General features: G+C 41.3%; 1 protein-coding gene across 1 annotated transcript in view; it reads left to right on the forward strand.

The window, feature by feature from the left end:
• The window catches only part of SYNE2 (spectrin repeat containing nuclear envelope protein 2), a 272,106-nt gene that overhangs the window by 170,374 nt on the left and 80,984 nt on the right, over nucleotides 1-20,748 (forward strand). Inside the window, exons 74-83 of the mRNA XM_018556025.1 lie at nucleotides 552-671; nucleotides 2,054-2,254; nucleotides 6,463-6,630; nucleotides 7,990-8,121; nucleotides 9,644-9,840; nucleotides 12,575-12,707; nucleotides 15,587-15,769; nucleotides 17,052-17,183; nucleotides 17,689-17,865; nucleotides 20,243-20,398. Coding sequence (XP_018411527.1) covers nucleotides 552-671; nucleotides 2,054-2,254; nucleotides 6,463-6,630; nucleotides 7,990-8,121; nucleotides 9,644-9,840; nucleotides 12,575-12,707; nucleotides 15,587-15,769; nucleotides 17,052-17,183; nucleotides 17,689-17,865; nucleotides 20,243-20,398 — 1,599 coding nt within the window. The remainder of the gene's footprint in view (nucleotides 1-551; nucleotides 672-2,053; nucleotides 2,255-6,462; nucleotides 6,631-7,989; nucleotides 8,122-9,643; nucleotides 9,841-12,574; nucleotides 12,708-15,586; nucleotides 15,770-17,051; nucleotides 17,184-17,688; nucleotides 17,866-20,242; nucleotides 20,399-20,748) is intronic.

Consider the following 20,748-nt stretch of genomic DNA (forward strand, 5'->3'; position numbering starts at 1 on the left):
AGGAGAAAAGAGCTATGACATTCAAGGCAGGGGGTTGTGCTAAGGAACTGACATGCTCAGATTCCCTAGCAGGTTCAAAGGCACATAGCAACTGAATTAATAATAATTTCTGTAAAGGGAAAACAGTGCAAGTAAGCATTTAAAATACTTTTGTTTTGTATGTGCTTTTACCTGCAATTATTAAAGTTGGTAATTAAGGCCGCCTATGCATTTTTATTGGGCTGACAGCACACCTGAAAAAAATGAAAGTCACATCTAAAGCTCATTTTAGGTAAACATTATAACAACTCATATATTCACTGAAGATGGGCCACAGCCCCTCTAGAATAACAAGCTAGTAAAGTGCTTACAACCCAAGTTTACTTTACCAACTGTATTGAATCACCTTAGAATTAGTTATGTGACATTCTGTTTGAATAAAACACTTTGGATTTCACTTTGTTACAATGCTTGTTTCCTCATGCAAAAAAAGCCATTGTCCAGTTATTAGAACAAGATACACTTATGCCATTTAGTTCTAGTAATTGTGTTTTTTTATATTTGTGTCTCAGGAATCTGCTGTATATGAGACAGAACTTCAAAACTTCGAAAGTCAAGTGTCTGTGCTGACCGAGAATGGGGAAAAAATATCAATTCCTGTATCTTCTAACCAAGAAATTCACAAGCTGCAGGTTAGTATTTTGTTACCGGGATAGCAGAGATAGTGGGGATGTCTGTTATTAATTAATGTGGAACTCCATTTCCTCTTGAGGATGTTTACATTGCACAGTGAAACGTGTGTGCCAGTCTAAGTCTCTGCCAAGAATAGATACCCAACACCCATGTCTCGTCTTAAGTCCACATTCAAAATGATAATACACCATTATAGTAGAACTATGGCCTCCCATTATAAAATGTGCTGCACTTTTGGGCTGAGTGTTGAGTGTTGGGCTCCAGTTCTCACGAAAGGATGCCCTGAAATTATAAAGGATGCAGAGTAGAGCAATATTTATCCCTAAATGTAAGTGAATTTAGGGAATAGGATTTTTTTTTCTCTGTGACATCTTATTCAATTGTGGTTTTTAGGGGTTTCTTGCTCTTTATCTGGCTATACACGTTAGATTTTCGTACAATAATTCATGTCAGAACATTCAGTAATGCCCTCAGAGACTTAAAGAATGATGTTTGAAATGTTCTTTGATTTTAACACTCAGTTTTGTAATGAATGGAGTTTTCCCAAATGAAAAGCACATTCTTTGTTAGAATTTCTTTCATTCAAGAAACAATTTCCTTCCTGCTCCTTAATTTTTTTTTATGTCACTATGGTCAAGAACATTCACCCTTTTAACTATTAGAAAATAAAACTAAAGTTCCAAAAACAATTTTTTTTTTCAAATTAAAATCTGCTGGTGAATGGCCAGTATTACTTACTCTGGATCAACTTGAGGTTAAGAGATCTTGAATTGGTATTTAATTAATATTTAAAATTGATCTTTTTTTAGTATAACTATGTAACTGTATTACTATGCTGTGGTGGAAATGACACTCACAAGGAAACCTGTGATACTGTGACACTGATACTTAGGCTTCATTCACACAACTGTCGGCCCGCACAGATCCATGCAACGTGCACGGCCGTATCGGGCCTTTCCCGGGAAGGACATGTGCTGCGTGTGATTGTACGCAGCAGCCAGTTCGTCTCTATGTGGGTACGCGGGCGTACGCTTACCCGAACTGCACATCCGTGTGGGTGTCTGTGCTCAAGCGCAGGCAGGATCCATGCACCTCGGTTGAGCGCTCCTGTCCTTCCCAGGAACGGCCCGATACGGACGTACACGCCGTACGTATCTGTACGGGCCGACACTTAGCTGTGTGAATGAGGCCTTACAGTTCAGATTCTGCCAGAACGTAGCGCAAGTCTTTTGAGGAGAAGGCATGCAGAGTATGTGATGTCTTGTAGCTGCTCCAATGGTACATGAATCAATGTTGTAGCACAAATTCTATCAGTAACATCCTAAGAATGAAACATTACATATTCCAGCTGCAGAATCACTTATATTTGTATCTTTTCTAGGATGTCCTGGATGAGACATGGAGTCTCCTCAAAGTAAAACAGGATGAACATAGTGGTACGGCCATTGCCAAGTCACAGGTTGACTCAGTGTTGTGTGGGGTAACTGACCTGTTGTCTTATGGAAAAGAAAAGATTTTGAATAGTAATGACTACAAATGTGCAAGTAAAGAAGCATTAAACTCCCATATTCAGGAAAACAAGGTAAGAGTAACTTGCTGATTCCTCAATCCATAATAATGTTTCTCTTACAGGGCCATGGTAATTCTCAACTCATAAATAACCTTATGTAACCATAATACAAAAAGCTACTCCTTGGACTGCATGCTTTCAGGATCAGGTATAACAGAATTGCCCAAACAGGGCCAGTGGATCAGCATACAAGGCAAAAAAAGAGTAGGGTGCGTGTAATGGGAGAATTCAAGAGTGGGTCATTCAGGACCTGTTTGGGTCATCATAACCTTCCCAGACATTGGGACAGCATGGCGTGTTTTGTTTATAAATTCCCCTCTTGCAAGGGGCAGGAGAGGAAACCACTCAAGGGGGAAGGGGGAGGGAAGGGGTCAAGGAATAGGAAGAGGGAGGTGGTAGGAGGGTTTAATGTGGGAGTCAGGAAAGAGGTTGGGAAGATGAGGAAAGTAAGAAGTGTGAAATGTATGAGGAAAATAGGATAAGGTTCCACTTTCTCAGGGGCCCAGGACAAAGTATAAAGTAGAGAACTATAGGTAGCTATGGCTAGAGGGATTCAGGGGGGGAAAAGCATAGTTGATCCAAGGTTCCCAAATCTTAAGGAATTTAGGCTTTGACTCTTTGAGAATGCCAGATAGCTTCTTGATAACAAGCATTGTTCTCATGCGTTCTTTAACTTCCCGTAGGTTGCCACTGAGTTTCTTTCAGGCCTTGGCTATGGTTTGTTTAGCGGCCAGAAAAAGAAAAGGCATATGTTGGTGGACAGTTAGTCCTGTAAGAGTGTGGTGCAGAAGAGCTATCCAGGGGTCTTGTGGAATAGTAATGCAGAACACGGTTTGAATGAGGCCGAATTTTCTAGAGCAGAAAGAGGTCAGTTTTGGACTTGACCAGCAGGCATGCAAGGAATGATCTTGCTGACCACAACTCTTAAAGCATCTTCCACTTTAAGATGGAACAGCTTTGACTATACGTGTGGGTACCCAATACCACCTTAGGAGAACCAAGATGGTCATGTTGAAGTAACATGTGTTAAAGGAACATTTTACTCTGCTAGTCCAAATTTTACTCTAATCCTCCGGTGCAGCCGAGTGATTAAAATAGGGCTGCAACATCTAATTGATTAAATCGATAATAATAGATTATGAGAATAGTTGGCAGCTATTCTCATTATCGGTTAGTTGGTGAGAGAGAGAGATTTTTCTTTAATGCAACCAATCGATTAGTTGAAAGAATAATAGGGCAACTAATCGATTATGAAAATAATAGTTAGCTGCAGCCCTAGATTAAGATCCTGTTCCCACTTGTAAACGTAGGGGAGTGAGGTGGATGGATCCTTTGAGCAAAGTTTAAAAGAGGCATAAATCTGGGGGATCCTGGGTAATAAAGTTAGGGTGCACATTTTCCACCATTTTCATTTTGGATATAGAGTCCCTTGAACAGAGAGACGGAAGTGAAGCGTAGATAAGTCTGCGACTGGGGAGGGGGGAATTTGCCATGGACAGGGTAAAAGCACAAATTCACTTTTAGATAAAGCATTTATACAGTACGCAGGCACACTACTGGAGGGAAAGAATTGGCCGCAGGGGAAAAGAAAACATCCAGTGCCCTTTAGAACTGGATGGGGGGGGAGGGGAGGTTGAAGTAAAATGTCTCTTAAACATCAAGTAGAATAAGAAAATGCTGATGGGCTCTATGCATAGTTTTAATCCTCTAATAGCATTTTACCAGTTTGCTGTCCTCATTTACCACCCTTTATCTCCTAATCTTCACAAAGTTCACAGAAGCCTCTTCTTTCTAATGTTCTTATTATAGCTGTGAATAGGTATAGAACATAAGCTTCGTTGGCTTTTTTGCGCTGATTGATTATATAATAAAATCACATACCTTCAGACGTAACCGCTGACATAATCCACGAGCCTAGAGGCAGTAAATTGGACTCGTGCTTTTCCTACTGTACAATTTCCTCGCTTAAAATAACATATGTGCTGAACCTCTCCAGTGAAAAGTCTCATCATTATTTTGTTGATTCATAAAGGTCATAGCATGGGGAGAAAAACAGGAGGTTTGAAATCCATTTCATGCACTGTGTTTTTTCTTCTTTTGGTAGGTGTTTTTCTTTACATTAGCAATAACTGACAAATGATGAGCCATTTGTTTTAAGACCATCAACAACGGAGAGCCAGTTAGCACTTCTTTATTTTAAGAAGGCCGACGTGTTTAGTTCAGAAAAACATCCTTTTTTTGTAAAATTATTTTAATTTTTAAAGGGGGCCCCATGTCTCCAGAAATTTGGATATTTGTTCCTGTGTGGGGCGACTTCTCCATGTCGGCATGTTGCAGATGAATAGGTGTGAACCAGGGTAAAAAAAACAAAAAACTTTGTGGCATTAATTGACTCTTTTGGTTAATAGGTTCCTTTCAGACTATTTTGTGATTCAAGTAGCCGTAAACCCTAACTGGTCAAATGTCCTAGTCACGTGGGCAGGAAGTAAAGGGTGATATTAATATTGCCTGAGTTAAAATGGTCACTATGAGAAGAATGGGAAGGAAAGGAAAAATAAGTAGGGATGCACAAATTTCGGCCGCCAAAACATTTTGGCCGAAAGTGCCCTGAGGGCCAAAAATGAAGGCGAAAATTAAGTCTATCCCTAGCTTCTCTCCTCACTGCTGGACGTTGGTTGTTGGTCTCTGTGCTTTCTGATGCAGTGGCCAGCTCCCAGCCGGGAGGAGAGAAGTTTTCAGAAGGCCAAGCGACAGTGACATTGGACAGGATGCCGAGCAGTGCGGGCAGTGACAGCTGTCATTTTACAGGAGGCAGAGCTCTCCTCCTGCACCTCCCGGCTCTGCCTCCTGTGTCAGGATGGAGATCGAGGCGGTGACAGCTGTCATCTTACAGGAAGCGGAGCTCTCCTACCGCACCTCCCAGCTTCGCCTCCTGTGTAAGGATGGAGAATTGTGATTGGAGGAGAGTGCTGTTATCTTCCACAGGAGGCGGCGCTCTCCTCCCCACCTCCTGTGACAGCCCATTCAGGATGGAGAACTGTGTACAAACATTTACCGATCAGCTGATTGGTGAGTGTTTGTAAATAACTGGACATAGTGTGCTTACCCTGTCCCAGTTATGAATGAATGGGAAGTGATCCACATCACTTCCTGTTCATTCAGGATTGTGGACATAGTAACATACACTGTTTCTACAATGTATGAATGGACAGGAGCACTCAGTATAGAGTCTTCCTGTTCATTCATAACAGGGGTGGCAGAAAAAGAACTCTGTGTCCTCAATCTCTTTTTCTATTTTAAAAGGAAAATATCAGGAGTCTATTTAGACCCGTGATATCTCCCCAGAGCCCCCAGCAGTAAAGTAAAAAAAAAAGAGAAATAATTAAAAATAAAATCATTAAAAAATAATTTTAACTAAGTTTTAAAAATGTTGGGGAAAAAAAAGCGTAATTTTCCGTTTCTGCCTGACACATTTTTTTATTTTTGGTTTTGGTCTCAAAATATAATTTCAGCGCATTCCTAAAAATAAGGTATGCAATGAATATAAAGCCGGCAATGTACTAGAAGCATTTGTTTGTAGATTGTTGTTATTTTGAAAATATGGGTAAAGTTCCACTTTAACATGTTAGTTTTTCTGATTTGGGTTTAGATCTACTTTAAATTCAAGGGCAAAATACACATGCCGAATGGTTGTACTTTCACCTTGGAATTCCCTCTAGTTGTCTGTATTTTTATAAATAACCTTTAAATTGAACCTGAGAAGGGGCTGATTTAAAAACTGCTCCCTCAGCTCTTCGCTGTTTGGCCACTAGATCTAACCAAGGAGCATAGAAAATTCCTATGCTTCTCGCCGCCATCTAGTGGCCATACAGTATTGCAAATCTCATTCACACAGTGAAGAGCTGTGCGAACAGTTTATAAATCAGCCTCCCAAGTGTTTAATTTTTTTGAGCATATCACTCTCATTAAGCCAACTACAGTTTCACTCAGACACATTAAAGGCCGTGAGATTATGCTGCAGAGAATCCGGTGCCAAGAGGCTGCACTCCCACTTGAAGCACAAGCTTGTTAAAAACTGACTACAGGGTGTTACACAAAGCTCAGACTGAAGTGAATGACGTGACTGAGTGAACTTTCAAAATGTAGCCTAGTGGGGTTGTTCCATGGATATAATTGGCTTTTATTTGTTACTCAAACGTCTGCTCTTTTTTTTTACACAGAATTTCTTTAATATACTGGACAGTCAAGTTCTCTTGTTACAAGCACTTTCCTCCAAGAACTGCACACCCACCAACTGCAAGCAAATTGCAGAGACTGCGGTGCATGAAGCGGATATCCTGAGCAAAGAAGCTGATGCTCATTGTATTCATATGATGGCCATAATGAAGGTAATAGGGTTTCTCTCCCCTTACTGAACTAGAAAGGGGTCCAATAGACCAGATTACTTGTTGTCTCCTCCCCCACCTTTGACTTTGCAAATCGCAGAAGGAGATTGTCAGTCAACCCAGAAATATTTGCTCATATGTGAAATAATGATTCATATGGGCCAGGGAACCAAAACATACTTATTTAGTTTTGGATAGCGTTAGAACCCTTGAGGGGTTTTTACTGCTGAGTTTCAACATGGGAGATCTTCTCTCTCTATCTGTCCTGGTCATCTGGGCACAGAAAGTAATACAAAATGTTACAGTTGTCACCTGAATAGGAGGTGAGGGGAAATCTTCCGATTGAGGACAACTGTTCAGTGACACTTTAGTGTGATCTCCTCTCACTTTCTGTTGTGTCTCTGAGGCCAGAAGATCTCTCTAATATGACACAGACAGTAACCCCTCTGCAGAGTTCTAACTATTCCATAATCTTGCACTGGGGCTAGTTCATACCAGCCACAGTGCGCTCTGGTCCGATTGGTGCCAGAGCGCACTGGAACGCATTCCGCACGGCTCACTTTGTTTTGGGGCATGAGATACCTCGCCGTCTACCTTGCTATCACACAGGGGCTTGTTATCTCCTGTGTGATAGCAATAAAGTTAGGTGAGAAAAAAAAATTTAAATCGATTTAAAAAAAAATTTAATAAAAATGTAAAAATAATAATAATACATAATTAAATAAAAAAATACAAAGGTGATTAAAAAGTAAAAAATAAGAAAATAATTATAAACAATAATAAGATAAAAATGATAAAAAAGTAAATTCTAAAAAAGTCAAAGTAAAAATATAAATCTAAAAGCATTTAAATTGATTAAAAAATAATTAAACAAATACAAATTTACAAAAATAAGAAGAAATAATTTAATAACAAAATAAAAAGTAATAAAAATAAAGAAACAGGGGGGTGTATTGTGGAACCTGGCCTTGGGGGCGGCAAGGAGAGTAAATCCGGCCCTGACTGCAGCCACGCCCTCCGGCACAGTACGATCACCCACACCGGAACGCGTGCACATCAATGCCTGTGTTCCGTGCAGAAAAAATAGTGCATGCAGCATTTTTTTCTGACCGGAATGCAGGCGTTCTGGTGCGGGCGATCGAACTGCGGCCATAGGGCGTGGCTGCGGTGACATTGGCTTTAATGCAACGCCAGGCCCCCTCCCGCCACAAAACAAAGTGAGCAGGCCGTGATGTGATCCATGTGAAGTATATTTTACTGTACATTTTGTATGTTCATTATATACTTGGATCTAGCAAAATTTATGTTTTCATCCTACCACCCTGTGTGGGTTTCCAGTAACAGATTTTTTTCCGTCATCAGGAGTGGGATGATTTTGACTCAAGATACAATTATTTCAGTAAAAAGATGGAAGCTCTTGAATCTCTGGTCCCCACAAAGAGTTTGGTGGAAGAGTCAGAAGAGAGGGTTAAGGAGCGACTTCTCCAGTATCAGGTGATGTCACACTGCCTGACAAATGGTTTTCTAGTGTTGCAGGAGTTACAACAGTGGTAAAGTCACGCTGCTTTCGCACAGTGGGACATACGCAGTGGCGTCACAAAGGGAGGTGCGGCCCACACCCGGGTGACACGAGAGCCCGACAGGTTCAGGAGGGAGGAGGGGACCTGGTGGCATACCTTATCCCCCCCGTGAAAGTCTCCTCCTTTCTCTGCCCGTGTCCATCACCAAGATGGCCACTGGCAGGTATCAATAAAATGGCCGCTCATTCGCACAATGACGTCACGCGCATGCTCAATGACGTCACTCTGGGGTGTCACCCCGTACCCGCTCCGGGTGACACCTGGCCTCGGGATGCCCCTGGGCATACGGAACTTCCAGTCAATTGCTAAGAGACCTGTTGTCATGGTTCACCATGACAACCACTATTAACACAATTTTGACATTTGCTAACGGCAAGTTAAAAAAAAACTACACTAGTCCTCTGCTGTGTTGAAACTTACTCCTGTAAACTTGCATCTCTACAATATAATCCTTTGAAGCTGCAGCAGCTTTCTTAAGCCCACTTTATTGCCTATCTGATTGACCTCCGTCATCCATCAATCACTTCTTCGCCTGATCCCCTCTCACAGCTATTATCTTTCTCTGCCATCATTCAGTTTGTTCCCAATTTGTAGTTCCCCAACAGCTGGAGGGCTGGAGTTTGCCCACCCCTGTTTATAGACCTACGTCAACCAATCCGCAGATAATTGGCTAAAGTCTGCAGCACCCAGTGTCACATCTAAAGTAATCCTGGGGATGTGTTCTTTTCTGTTAAGTGATTTTTTTTTTAAAAAAGATCCAAGGCAGAATGCTGCAACAATTTACAGGAGCTGGCCGGCCCTTCCCACCAAACACGGAGCAAAGAGCAGCCGAGACACCCAGAGATGACATCACTGGGTCTCAAAAGATATATTTTTTGAACAACAAAATGATTTAATTGAAACATTGTAATTTCTTTTTAGTTGGGAGGGGGAACAATGGAAAGGTATTGTATTATATCCATACACTACACTTCACTTCTGTGAGGGGTGTTGGGTGATTGGATGCTGCAAAGAGAATGAGTCATCTGGGCTCCCTGAAAAGTGCATATGGGAAACGCACATGCTTTTAATTAGGATTAAAGCCATGAATGAGATCAAATTGGAATTACAATCGTTTTAATGTTTTTATGTTTTTAAAGTGGTGTTTTATATTGATATCAATAGGTAGATGGATGGGTGGCTAGATGGATAGATAAATGAGAGACTGATGATGGAAACAAGGATGGATGAATTATGACAAGGCTACAGGGATAGATACATAGCTATGTGGATGGATGAATAGATAGGTACTTGGCTACAGGGATGGATAGATGGATGCACTGCTACAGGGATTGATGGATACATGGATGGCTAAAGGATTGATAGATAGATGGCTGGATAAAAATACACTGATGGCTACATGGAGAGCTAAAATTGTGTTTGCTTTACATTTTCAGCAAATTAAAGTGCTTCTTGATGAAAATGAGCCCAGGCTGAACTGGGTAGTTGTGCCAGGAAAAAGGCTGCAGCCTCTATTGCGTTGTAGGGATCTGGATTCTCAGGTTCTCGGGATGGAGCAGCAGTGGTCACAGCTAACCCAAAAGGTCGGTCACGAGCTGCACAGACTGGAGTCTCTAGGCAGCCATTTGGCCAGGTAATGGTAACTCAATCAATCCACAAATCATATCAATTGCTGTTTCCAGCACAGACCCGAAAACACAAAATCAGCTTTTACTTACTCAGAAAAATCCTTTGCAAATTTAATTTGCTTTACTGCAGCAGATTCTTGGAAAAAGTAATACAGTGTTCCAGCTCAGTAAATATAATCTCTGTTTGTTTAAGAACATTGGCTAATACCATTGTAATCATTTAAGGGAGAAATGCAGCTGCCAGACACATATGGTACTAAAAGAGACAGTGAGAGCTTCTGCTGTATTACTAAACTGAGCTTACACGCTTATCCTAAGGTCTTTAAAGGGATCATATAGGTAAAAAGATAAAACCCATTAGATTTCTTGGGCTTTATGCTCAGAACCATGTATTTTATACACTGGTGTTTTCCAAGTTAGTCTTCACACAGGTCTTTATACCTGTATATCAATGCCTGGTGACTCTACTTTTGTGTCTCAGAGTTTAATATATAGTATAGAACACCAGGTAAAGTGAGACTCCTAACACAAGTTTGAAATATATATACGTTAGCGTTTTGCCTGCCAAAGGATTTGTTATTCTGTTGTGCCAGTCCATGATTTACACACACCAGGTACACTGCATAGGCCATAGGCAGACAGGTAATACAGCGATGTACTGGTTCAGCAATGCAGCTTCCTATGCCATGTCATCCCCTCCAGCACTCTCACTGGACCATGAATCACTTCTTTCTAATAATTAGATACTGTAGGCGATCCAGGAAACAGAAACAGGTAAATTAGGTGATCTTCCCGAATATGCGGAGGACTGTGAATCACAAGACTTTAGTAAATAGAGGATTCTTCCTATTGGATGTAATCATGTTAAAAATGTCTACTTCAGTACCAAAAGGGGCAACCAGTTTGATAGCTCTAGATAACCCTTTCACTGCCAGAGCATTTTCTGCACACACAATCCACATTTTAGGCCAGAAAATTACCTAAACCAGGGGTGCCCATTAGGTAGATCGTGATCTACCAATAGCTCTCAAAGCTGATGCTGGTAGATCACAAAGGGTGTGTATGGCGGCCCCTTTATTCCATTTTGATATATTTATTTAGCTGTGCACACATGATTACCTATTAGCCTGAGTCTGCTGAGCCAAGCTCCCTGACACCTTTCTGGTGGATACTGGTGGTTGAAGTGCTATGTATTACATCAAAGAATATTAGTTTACACAGACTGTTGCACTACACTGTTTGCAAAATACAGCAAGGTGAGCCAGGGGAGAGACATCCAGGAAAGAGAGAAAGGAGAGACAGCCAAGAAAGAGAGAGGAGAGACAGCCAAGAAAGAGAGAGGAGAGACAGCCAGGAAGAGAGCAAGGAGAGACAGCCAAGAGAGTGAAGAGAGACAGCCAGGAGAGAGAGGGAGGAGAGACAGCCAGGAGAGAGAGCGAGAGGGGAGGGTTTTTTTTTCCGTTGGCAGATCTCATGTAGCTCGTCATTTGAAAAGTAGATCTCAACATAAAAAATTGTGGGCACCCCTGACCTAAACCATTGAGAGACACAGGCCCTGTGAAATAAAATGGGGACAGTTGCAAATTTTTATGTTGCATAATACCAGGGCTACTCTTTATCAAGCCAAAAATTTCAGTAATATGACTCACAAGCCCCCTATGTGATAGCAGATTGGAGGTGACAGATACTCTTTAAGGTGACCTTAGGGGTCTGTTAGACCCCTAATTTCCCCTATGCACTTCAAAGAAGTTGATCAAGCACCGATCGTACTTGATCAGCTTCTTCCCCAGCTTCTCTAGCCAGGGAATGACAGCTGACAAGCTGGAAGTGATGCAATCAGGGTTGCGTCCTGCTTCATTCAGCAGGGAGGAGATCTGCAAACAGATGTTCACTGGTTTCTATCCCCGCTCCCCGACGACACCTGTGATGCTGGTCCCAGGCCCTCAGGAGGGGCAGCAGAGCCTAGGAAGCAAGGCTGGGGATGGAGACGGGAGCTCTGCTTACCGGTCCCTGGAAGTGAAAGCGCCAGAATCACTTCCAGTGTAAAGCCAACAGTCGGCTTTACACAGGTAAACAGAGTCCCAGCGGCTATAGCGGGTGCTGGCAGGGAAAGGGTAAAAGGTTTCTATGTTAAAGCTGAACATTGGGCAGATGTAAAATATAGAGATTAGTGTAGCTCTTTATTCATGAATATGTCATTAAATGCAGCTAGTGTACTAGTGTACGTATCTGAATGTGAACTGGTATTAGTCTTTTGAAATTCCCTATGCAGTAGTACAGACACTGGTAGTGTTGGGGAGTCAATCAGGTGTGCTTCATGCTAAAGTGTTGACCAGAAACATTTTGATAGGAGCAGAGGATGACTTTATCGGTCCTCTTCTGCTCTTTCACTGTTCAGTCAGCAAGCTAGGAGTGAAAGAGAGGACACCACTGTATTCCTTAGCTGTATGTGGTGTCATCCACCTGGCTATGCACTGTGAGGGAGCTGTGTAATGCTCAGGATTGAATGGACAGAAATACAAGTCATTCAGCAAGTAAAACAACTAATTTTTGTGTATTTCATTTGCATGTTTTCCTATTTGCTGGAGTTCAGCTTTAATTGATCTTGCAAGTTGCATCTTTTTCTTACATATTCAAGGAAATTTATTTCCAAAGGACATCATAAAAGCTATCAATTACTAAAGACTAACATTGTTAATGCAAACAATTCACTGTGTCCGTGTTTCTCATTTTTATCAGTTATAACAGGGATTCTGCTGAATTATCAGCTTGGCTGAGCTCTGCCTACCAGAAGCTGAATAACTGCAGGACGCAGTCACTGGATGTCTCTCAGGACTTGGATACCATTAAAGACAACCTGCACAAGTTCTTTGTAAGTTCTTCTTTGAATAACATTTTGGTGACGTTCATTTTGGAACTGTCCCACTCCACACTCAGAAGGTTTCCATGAAGTAATAACATTTGACTCTAGTATTCAGTAACATCCACCACATAACTTGCCTCAGAGGCTCTTATAATCTCCATACATCATTATTCGTCCTTAAGCCCTCGTTCACACCTGAACGTTTTGTAGCGCGTTCTACGCTCGACGAACTCTCTAAACGCTCAAAAATATAAATCCCATTGTATTCAATGGTCTCGTTCCCACCTTGGCGTATTTCCACCCGTCCCTAACGCGCTACAATACGGCCCACGCCTGAAAAGGTACAGGTACTACTTTGGGCCGCTTTGTTGCGCGTTTCCATTGGGATACAGCCAAGTAGCCTTCGGAAACGCGCGACGGTAACACGCGAATCGCGGTAAAAAAACCGCGCAACGGTCGCGCATATGCAATACTCATTGTCACAGGTCGGCTAGAACTATGAGGCGAGTAAAAAGCACTCCCCTCATAGTTCTCCTTTAAATATAGTACATCTATGATTTTAGAGCTTACACATAGTCAAGCAGAGGTGTATGAATCATGCGATGTAAAAACTCATGAGTACTCTGGTGGCGAGGACCGCAGGGGGGCATAAATCTGTAAAAGGGAACAGCCATGTGGTTTCGAAAATATAAAGTATATATAAAGAAACCACAATATCGCTCCCAACAAAATCTAAAATAGGTATGTTCCTCTGTCATGAGGGAGACAATATTATATATCCCAAATTTACCTTTCTTTATAAGCTACCAGAAATCCCACATAATAGGGCCAAGCAGAGATTGCCTTTCCTTATAGGCTGTGGAAAATGCCCAATAATAGAGCCAGGCAGATAACACAGACAGGGATTTACCAGACAGGAAGTGAGGTTAACTCTCCAACAACAAATACTTTTTTGTAGTATAGTTCGTTTTGCAGATTTTTCCTGTCTGGTGAAACAATTGTCAGACATCCCAACTCTCCCGGACGATCAGGGGGGGGGGGGGGGGAGAGGGCACCTCCCTGAAATGAGAGGGACACCTCCCTGAAATTGCTTCTTTCAGGTTGGGATCCCTGAATTGTCAACAGGACAGGAAGTTAGGGCCTATCTCTATAACGGAGCCCTGAATAGCAGTAAAAACCTGACAGGAGTTTTTTTACTTGGTGCCAGAAGCCAGATTATGAGTCTTTCTGTGCAGTACAGTCAATCATTTCGAAGTATGCACCAATGAAGGGATCCTGAGATGCCTTATTTGATAACACTTTGCCCACATAGCCCACATTTTCCTCATGTTTGGTAAATGGGGTAGTTTATTACTGTCTGGGATGTTGATGGCAACTGTCAAAGGACCGGAAAATTAGTAATTTTAGCAAAGGCTTTCCAGTGCAAATATCTGACTTGCATGTGCTCTCGGGAGGGATGGAGCAGTTAATTCTTCATAATTTTCCAGAGCTCACTGCCAGCAGAAGGTTTGCAAACTTTATTCACACTCAGCAATTAAAACATCCAGTACAAATACAGAAATGTCCACTGCTCGCCAGAGATCACCAAGCTTATATTTCTGTTGGGGAATTTCTTGACAGGATTTACTAAATCATTTTCCGATCCCAATCCAGACTTCCAAATCCATTTGTGCCAAATACACTCGGCTCAAGACAACACAGTGAAATAATCCTCACTGTGCAAAATTTGTTCTGCTCGATGGGGGAGATTAAACATAGATGTGTTCCGCGCATGAACTCTACCACAACCACATGTTAATGGGATTATGAGAAAACTCACCAAGAGCTGTTTTCATGTGCTTGAGATCCGTACGGTTGTGGTTACTGAGGTCAGGTACAAAATAGGAAACCTGGCAAACAGAAGGCAACTTTTTAGTCTTCTGAAATGATGTAGAAGCACTATGTATTTTTTGCTTTAATCCGGTAATAATTGGTAGCGTTAGTCAAACAGCATTGTAAAAGGTAAAGCTATGTTGTATATGGGCCTGTTCACACCAGTGCCGTGCAGTAATTGCACGGTACCACACCTACTGTGTGTTACAGTTCAGCAGGTGCATTGCGTTGCCATTCATTTGAATGGCACCCTAAATGCACCTCCCAGCCGCAATGCTCTCGACCATGCTGCAACACATGTTACCCCTGCATGCACTACCAATGCATTGCATGTACTACTATTTTCAACCACACAGCAACGCAAAGTTTTGCGGTACCATGTATTGCGGTGTGGTCAATCACACTGTGGCCGGGAGGTGCATTTAGGATGCCATTTACATGAATGGCAACGCAATGCACCTGTCGCACTGTAATGCACAGTCCCATTTGTTAATTACACAGATCTGTGCAATTCATGCACGGCATTGCTGTGAATGGGCCCACTACCATAACATTTTTGTATAATTTTATACTTTTTTTTAGTGGGTCGGTGTCGTATCATTCTTTCTTCTTAGTGTGTCATACTACTTCTGAATCAAGAACCATTAGGTGCTTTCTTTCTTTTTCCTTCATTTGTCATCCATAGTGACATAGTGGTGGGGGTACGCACAGACACAGCAGAGTTCCCCATTAACTTCCAGTGAACTTAAAATGTCTATTCAAAACTAAAAAGGAAACGTTTTGATTACACAGAGTGGAGAGGGGTTAACCCCCCTGTCAGTTTATTTTTAGCTGTCTGTGGCCCATTGTGGAGATTTTTCTTCTCTTCCTGTCCTGGAGATGCAACAACAAGTGAGATAATGGTTGATAATTTTCCAATCACAGGCTGATTGCAGAAAGAAGAACAGAATGTAGAAATGTTTTTAATATCATATACCTTACATGGGTACATTTATCCATGTTCTGCTTGATTACAGGAATTCACATTTGAAGTGGATGAGAAATCTTCCTTAAAGACATCAGTGCTGAACAGGGGTACCCAACTACTCCGTCTGAAAGAAGCTGACCCAGCAATGCTGAAACTGACCCTGGCCAAATATGAGGAGCAATGGGCCGAGATTATTGCTGAGTTGCCACCAATTCAAGACAAGCTACAACAAGTAAGAACAGGCAGTACTTACTTCAAATTACACAAGTATGGGTTTTCACACATGCCTATCGGAGGCATCATTCTACCCTGAGGATATCAATAAATACTAATAGGCTTATTGAAAAAGTCTGTTGTGGCCACTATGATCTAATCAACAATTCCGTTGTGTTATTCTACCAGTTTATGACCCTCAGTGACTGATGATGTTCCAGACAGGGGATCACAGCATGGTGCCAAATAGGCAAAATCTGTAAAACAAGAAGTGGCAGGGCAGTGTTGTTCAATGAGCAGATAATGTAGTGTACTCTAAACAGTGTGACATGTGTAAAAAGCCGAGATCTGGGCAGATATTAGACAGAAGACAGGTTGAACTGTAATTGCCTTCGTGGTTTTGGCCAGCTAAACAGGCAGGCAAAGCATGCCCTCCCTAAAGAGATGGACACTGGTCAGCGACCAAAAGGCACCTAGAGAAAAACCTGAAGTTCATTAGATCTGGATGCTGTATCCTAGTCTACAAACTCTAAAGCATACTAAAAGCTATAAACATGAAGTTACCGAACTACAACCATCATAGAGCATACAATGGAAATATGGCCATAGATACTACTTCAACATTTGATCCAGTTATACATGTATTAAGCTGACAGACGTACCTGCATCCTTCTGGATTTTAGCTTTATGTGATCCTTGTATATGGACAGTTTAATCCTGTCTGACTGAATTGCACAGTTCTGTCCTTTTAACACTAGAAGCTTCCTGATAGGTGGAGAGAGCATATCAATAACCTCATTGTTGGGTTGCTGCTTCTTTATCATCCAAACATCATCTAGGAAGGGTCCTGGACCAAGCAGTGAAATCACAGTTTACCTGCAGAGTGGTCCAAGGCCAGGCTGTGCATTTAGCTGTTTCTCCTTGAAGTTCAGCTTTAATGTGTGTTAAATTTACACACCACTTTCAGCAAGAAATGCATTTTGGTCCCTGCAGTGCCATTTGTATTCTGAAGTAGAGGGCTCATTACTAAGATTGGCTTTTAATGGCAGCTTGGACTGCATGTGTAGTTAGGGTCATATGTGTAGTTAGGGTCATATATATGTACTTTACCACAACACCCCATCATATATAGTTATGATACCGAAGGGATTTGCTTTTCTTTTTACGTATTCTATTTTCACATATTTACTGTGTTTTTATACATTTGTTTTTGGCTTGTTTGATTCTAGATCTTTATAAAATAAATAATATATTCATACAAAGCCTCTGATAATGGAACCTTTGTTTACTCAACTTTACAGCTTCTTATTGAGAAACTCCCTTCTCTTCAAGAAATCCAGGAATTGATGGACTGGATGAAAATTTTTGAGCAGAGTGCTGAGACTGTCCCGACCATTACATCAGACATCAGAAGTCTCCTCCAGAAATATAAGGTAAAGAGCAGTGATAATTGGCGTAGAAACATGGGCTGGAATGGCCATTGCACTTGATTACGGAATATAGGTTTTAAATGTGTGTGTATGTGTATATGTGTGTATATGTATATATATATATATATACAGACAGATAAAACATAAGAGGCTATCTAAAGAGACAGCACAGCAGAGAAGCTTACTTTCAGGCTCTGTTTTTCTGATTGAAAGCGCAGTCTCTGATAACAGATGTAAACAAGGAGCTTATTTGAGCACAACACTCAAAGGATACATTGGGATTTTAATCCTTCCCTACTCTGTCCAAATCTAAAACAAAACGTTTGGGCTATTTGTACACTATTAACCAGGGCATTGTGGAGCTTGAAGGGCCATAGGTTGACCAGCTAGGCATGTTCATTGTTTCCCTATAACCCTCTTGTTTCTGTGACTTTTCTATGTATTTATTGACTGTTGTTGACTATTGTATATTTAAAAAAATTGTTACTATCGTATGATTCATTGACAGACACTACAGAAAGAAATGAGCCACAAGCAATGTGTTGTTGATTTTGTCAACCAGTCATTACTACAGCTTAGTGTGGGTGATGTGGAAGCCAAACGTTATAAGAGGACGGAATTAGCTGAGCTGCTTGGAACTCTGAATCTACAATGGAATAACATGAAGGGAGACCTCAACAGGAAGGTGTGTTTGTAATATATTCACTGATGGTACATTATACATTTTGAAAGATGCATTACATTGTTTTAATCAATACAAATATTAAAGTAAGTTTAAACTCTCAAACTTTTTTCAATAATTCCAGATTAAACAAATATACGTTGCCCAGCAAATCATTGCTTTACATTGTTGCCCAAACACTTAAAATCATCATGTTTGTGAACAGCTGCTTCCAAATCTCTCAGCTCAGCTTCCCTTAACTTCCTGTCCAGTACAAGATCACAAGGGACAATGCAGACTCCAGCAACTGTTCATCTACTAGCTTGGAGGATGCAGGAGAGGGGGGCAGGGGGGGAGGGAAGTAGCTTGATTTGCTGTGTCTGTGTTTGCAGAGACACATACAGCTTACTAGCACACACAAGGGTGACTGCATAGCCCACTGCTTGAGAAAGGAGTCAATCTAAAACAGGAAGTCAGGACCAGTGCTCAGGGGACCAGCTGATTCTGCACGAAATTAAAACTTTTAAACATCAAAGAGCAGCATCCATTGCAAGGGATTTCATCAGCATTTTAAATAGCTTAAATCCTTTTGACTTTAATATCACTTTAAACAAGTATAGACCTACAGTATAAACAGTGAGATAATGTATGCCATCACACCACCCTAATACATGAGCACCAGTACATTTTATCCAAATTCGGCATTTTGATGTGTGTCTGAGATGATTCCAGACAAAATCCAAGTATTTTACCAAAATTATTTTCATTTGTGCTGTTAAGAAAATACCATTTCTAATCAATCGGGGAATGAGAGGGAAATTGATTATTTCGATTTGATGGCATTTTTTTTATAGCTGTAGAAGAATGGTAAAGAAAAACGACCGGTCGATTTATCAAATTCCATCTTAAACATCTTGAAAATAAAAGTAAAAGATTCCACATGTTCATTTCCACTAAGGGGCTCCTTTCAAATAGTAACTGCACCTTATATCATAGCCCAGATAAGGATACCGGCACTCCAGATGCAGATCAAATGCATATTTATTGACGTAAATGCAGCATTTTACATCGGTGCAACGTTTCGGGGTCTCGCAGGATCCCTTCACTCAGGAAAAACATGTTTTACCTGAGGAACGGGATCTTGCAAGACCCCTAAACGTTGTACCGGTGTGATATGCTGCATTTACGTCAATAAATAGACGCATTTGATTTGCATCTGGAGTGCCGGTGTCCCTATCTCTATCTGTGTACATGACGGTTGCCATCCGTTTAATACCGCAGCACCCAACCAATTCATATGGAACAAGTGGTTAGGAGTGCGATGAGTTCATGGACTTTATATCATAGCCCGCCTTCCCCGTGTTATACTTGCATATTTCCCATCCATTGTGATATATCAGTTACGCTTACAATGGGAAGTAAATTGGGTGCATTTCTAAGAGTACCTTTAAAGTGTATGTCAACCCTCATACTACTCTTATTCCATTTTGGTCTTTTAAATGTATAATCATAAAGCCTTTTTTATATCTGTGCAAAATTATAGAGTACCTGTTGATCTGGTCAGAAATTTAGAGCTGCCTTGTGTCCTGTGCACACTTTCTGTGCTATATCATGGAGCCTATTTAGCCCTATCAGTTCTTATCTTGGACTGTGGAACAATAATCTGTGTTGTGCAGATAAGGAGGGGAAGTGTTCTGTAGTTCAGCAATGAAAACAAGGCAGAGCTGACACCACTTCTTGCGATCTTAGTCCACAACAACAGAAAATTAAGAGCCAAGTGTTGCATTGAGTGAGCATTTTTGGTAGATCAACAGCTATTTTTCTGTACTTGCAGAGTCTTTAAAGAGTTATACCATGAGAAAGTGTGCATGTATTGCAGAGGTATACCGCACATCTTTCTTTTAACATATACTTTAACCACTGGAAAGCCGCGGTATTAAACTCCTATTCTTCCTGTCTAGAGATCTGCGTCATCAGCTTTTTCTCCGGCTACAGCAGCTGGAGAAATGACAGGCTGAAGGCGGAAGTGATGTAATACATATCACTTCCACTTTCAGTGATCTATGGTGAGATCAGCAGGTGGAAGTGTGCTCTTGTTACAGAGACCCACCATGCCAGTCCCAGGTCCGTATCACTGCTAGGCAAAGAGCATCTTAATTTTCTTGGCACAAATTTCCTTTATCCCTGTCATATTGAGTCATATGTAAACATTATTGATCTCTAGTTGTTTCATGTTGGTTCTTCTTTTATGCCTGTTCATTTTTTTGGCTTCTTGCTTATGTCGTGGATTCCCACTGTTTGAAATGGCCTCTCAGCTGGGAAGTCACGTCAGACTGTCACCCCTTCTTTAAGAAAGTGTTTTTATACATTGGTACTTACTCTAACACTATACTGTTCTCAGATTCAACACGTGGAACAGACCCTTGAGAGCATATCTGACCAGGAGAGCAGGAGACAGTCAGTAAACAATTGGTTTGATGCCCAGCAAGTAAGACTGAACAAATTGCAGAGGTCATCAAGTCTAACAGCAGCTGAAAGCATCTTAGCAGAGTGCTCGGTAAGTGCTGGCAATAGCTCACGAGTTTGTCTAACAAAATCACAGGGACTTCGAAAAGGAGTGGGAGGAAAATGTCTACAATTCCCTGATACCACCAGATTTTATATATTTTTGTGTGTTTTTTTTTGCTTGTGCACCTAAAGGCAAATATGACCAGTTTTTATGCAGCACCTATGTTTATGTTGTATTAAACTAGAACTATGGCCTCCCTTTAAAGGAAAAATAAAATGTGTTACCACACCTAATCATAAGTGCATCTGCCCTGACAGTGTTCTCTTTGTCCCCCTGCAAAGTCTTACAAATGCTGTCTGATCCTGCCAGTAGCGTCTACCTCATGCATCTCCTTCCGA

Source organism: Nanorana parkeri, unplaced genomic scaffold (genome assembly GCF_000935625.1).
Source record: "Nanorana parkeri isolate BGI_ZX_2015 unplaced genomic scaffold, ASM93562v1 scaffold12, whole genome shotgun sequence".
Lineage (NCBI taxonomy): Eukaryota > Metazoa > Chordata > Amphibia > Anura > Dicroglossidae > Nanorana > Nanorana parkeri.